A 3526-nucleotide genomic window follows, 5' to 3' on the forward strand; every position below is an offset into this window, starting at 1 on the left:
ACACAGATGAACAGCGTTTTTGAGAGAGACATGTCCAACTATAGTAACTACAGTGCAAAAACCGTGCAATAATAACTCTGTAAATAAACTATGCTTGTTAAAGGAACAAGGGCACAATTTTCACCAAAATATGCTATTTAAAGTGTGCTACATTTACATTCAGAAACAAGATTACATATTTCATATATTAAGGCTGCATGAAAAAAAAAAGAAAAGAAAAAAAGTATTTTCTTCCAAACGTTAACAGTTTCAGTCCAAATTGATTAAAAATTACAAATAAATCTGCATACAGTCATTTATTCAACACTGAAATAAACACTCATTATCCATAAGGAAGGAAGACATGACATTGCCCTTAGACTGCTGATGTTAACTGTCTGGGAATTAAGAGACAAAAGTATATCAAATTAACAGCTATTCCTTATTGTGTTGGCTTTTGATATTTTAAGCCTATATGAAAGATGACAAAATAGTGGTTTTAAATAAATTATTATTTTTTAATTAGACAACTATATAATCTCAAAGTATATTTAAAAATGCCTTTTTTTACTAAATGAAACAATGATCTGATGAAATTATCAATTCGTATTACATTTTTTTTTTACAGTAACTAAAAGGTAACTTTAAAAATAACTTACTAAAAGAGTTAATGTGGCTAGGCTAAATAAAAAAATAATAATTATGTGCAGACATCTTTAGCCAATGCAAAGAACTTCAAACAGTCAGGCAGGGGGAAAAGGGAGTTAATGTATTTTGTTCAAGCACAGAATATAATAAAATATATTTTTTTCAGAAACAATTTCTTGACACACACACACACACACACACACATATATATATATATATATATAACAGTACTACTAAGTCTCAGCTTTATAAGTTTAAATAACATTTAAGAGACAGATATATTTTAAGAACACTTTTCTACAGTGATTATTATTTAAGCTGACCATTTAAAATGACCATTTAAATTTTACTTCAAACATAGCTTGAATTATACATGTTGGCACCACACTGTGTAACTGTCTGGCCAACTTGCAGGTTTAGGAAAAGACAGTACAGTGTCACACTGCGCCTTCTGTCTCCAAAATGTTGCTGCAGTCTATGTGCTGCCACATCAGTGCAGTAACATTAAACTCTCATTTTAGCAATACAGGGAAAAGCATGCCATAGAGACAATCAAAAGTACGATTATCTGAGCTACTTAGGAATCTTAAAACACCATCTTGCAGCTGCTGTACAGTTCTGCTTTCTGTTTTATTCAAGAGTAGCATCAACTGCAATTATGCTCTTCCAAAAACTTTCCACATAAGATTTTTTTTTTTAAACAGACTGTGGGCACAATATGGTCTTCACATTTTTACCAAGTTTTATAAGGGAAACAGGGCAAGATTTTACTCAGTTTCAATTAAAAAATAAGTATAACCACATAAGTATTTCTGAGCTTACCATATAAAGTAAAAGTAAAGTTCCTTACACAAAATGAACTACTTTCACATGACCAGAACTTGTTTTTGTCCAGTATATAATGACTAAAAACAACACTGAATAAATAAAAAAACTACATATAAACTATACTGCATAAGTAAATATATATATATATATATATACACACACACACACACACACACACACACTTATGCTTTACATATTTTATGAAGCATTTCCAGATCTACAGATGATATGCAGATATAGAAACACTGCAATAGAAGATTTGCTTTAAATAGCCCAGTGCTCAGACAAAGCAAGGGGCCAGCTGACAGTGACAACTTCTCCTTTAGAGCTCCTGAGTTTTTATGCTCACATTACAGCTCTGAATTGATTCAAGCCCTCGTTTTAAACAAAACAGGATACAAGCAAAGATCCAAGACTTTTGGATGTCTTGTACAATACATCATTCACTTATTCTGTACCGTGACAAGCCAACTTAGTTTTTTCTCTTTAGAAAATGCATGTGTGAGTATATATATATATATATATATATACACACACACACACACACACACACATTTTTAAACTAAGATAGGTATTGCCATATACTTTTTAAAAGAACAATTCTACCGCAAGCTCAGAGAAATGATAGAGGCTGTAATTTTAAGCTTATACCTAATGCTTATATTTTAATTGTTTTAGTGTATCCCATTAGTATAGATTGTTCTGTGTATTCTATTATGTCACTAATTGCTCATTTAAATTGAGGGGCATTAATGAACACAAATAAGTATGAAAAGATAATTGAATGCCCATCAAGGCAAGTGACACTGATATTTTATTACCCAGGTAGGGCAAAAGGGGTAGAACAGTGAGTTTATGCCAGAATAATTTACATAGGAAATTAGAGTCAACAGCCAGTTATGGAAAGCTATACAGAACAAAAAAAAGTTAATACCCACCCAAGACCATAGAGGAAGAACAGAGGTTTATGACAAACTGAATTGAGTGGGTTAAAACGAGATGAGTTAATGTCCAGCTGATGCCAAAAAGAACTAACACAGAAAGAAAGTGGCTGATGCCCAACCATGATATATATTATATTACAAATGGGATAATGTCTGTCCAGGGCAAACAGAATAAAACACGGTGGCTGATGCCCAGACAGTACATTTAGTATACAATACAAGAGGGGCTGGTGCAAACCCAGGACAAATGGGAGGTAACATACTGATAAAACGCATGCAAAGTGAATACAAGATGTGTACAACTCAAGTTTTACAAAGAAGTTATAAGTAAAGGCAAAACTCACAGCAATGGGAAAGTTCTCAGTTTCATTAGAAGTTCTACCGACTTGCTCAACACAGATCCCCCTAACCCACGACTCTGCTGGTCCCTTCGCTTCCCCACTTCACAATGTCGCCCACTTAGCAAACACCCGTGTTACCCTTAAATGACTTCAACCACAAGTTTGACAGGATACTCACTAATCTCCATGCTCTGGAACAGTGATCTCTTGCAGTTACATGTACAGGAGACATTGGGCTGTGTGGCTGCGCTCGTGCTGTTCAGCCCCATCAAATTATACATTTAAAAGAAAAATGAAACATACAAAAATAGTAAAACAAAAATAAAAAGTGCTTGAGAGTCAGATAGAGTCCCGTCCTGTGCATGGGGGGCCCATCGCTACATGCCAGCCCGGCTGCTGAACAAGTCACTAGTAAGAGCCCCGTGCGGCAGCAGTGCAGCTTCCCCCACTTCAAGTCCAAGGAGATTGAGTTTCAGATGCAGACCGAGCCCGAGCAGACAGGCGGCGTGACGTCAGCGCCAGACTGTAGGTGGGACCATAGAAGGTGACAGACGTCAGCATAGACCAGTCACAGGGAGGCAGCAATTCATCTGGACACGCCTACCTATTTTAAAGCGACACACTACTACTGTTTGACTCAAACCGCCCGACAGAGGGAGAAAAGGGATAGAGCATTGATTCGTAAAGTTTTATTAGATGAAGAGGTTCCGACAGATAGATTATGTGGATGGCTAGATGAGATAGATATATATAGATTAGATAGATTATTAGATAAGATAAATAGCG

General features: G+C 35.5%; 1 protein-coding gene across 2 annotated transcripts in view; it reads right to left on the minus strand.

Annotated features, from left to right (window-relative positions):
* PMEPA1 (prostate transmembrane protein, androgen induced 1) overlaps positions 1–3220 on the minus strand; it is a 123175-nt gene extending 119955 nt beyond the window's left edge. For both annotated transcript variants that reach the window (XM_053704434.1, XM_053704425.1), the window contains exon 1: positions 2919–3220. In XM_053704434.1, the coding sequence (XP_053560409.1) occupies positions 2919–3021 (103 nt within the window). In that variant the 5' untranslated portion in view covers positions 3022–3220. The remainder of the gene's footprint in view (positions 1–2918) is intronic.
* Positions 3221–3526: the final 306 nt, after the last annotated feature.

Source organism: Bombina bombina, chromosome 1, assembly GCF_027579735.1.
Source record: "Bombina bombina isolate aBomBom1 chromosome 1, aBomBom1.pri, whole genome shotgun sequence".
NCBI lineage: Eukaryota > Metazoa > Chordata > Amphibia > Anura > Bombinatoridae > Bombina > Bombina bombina.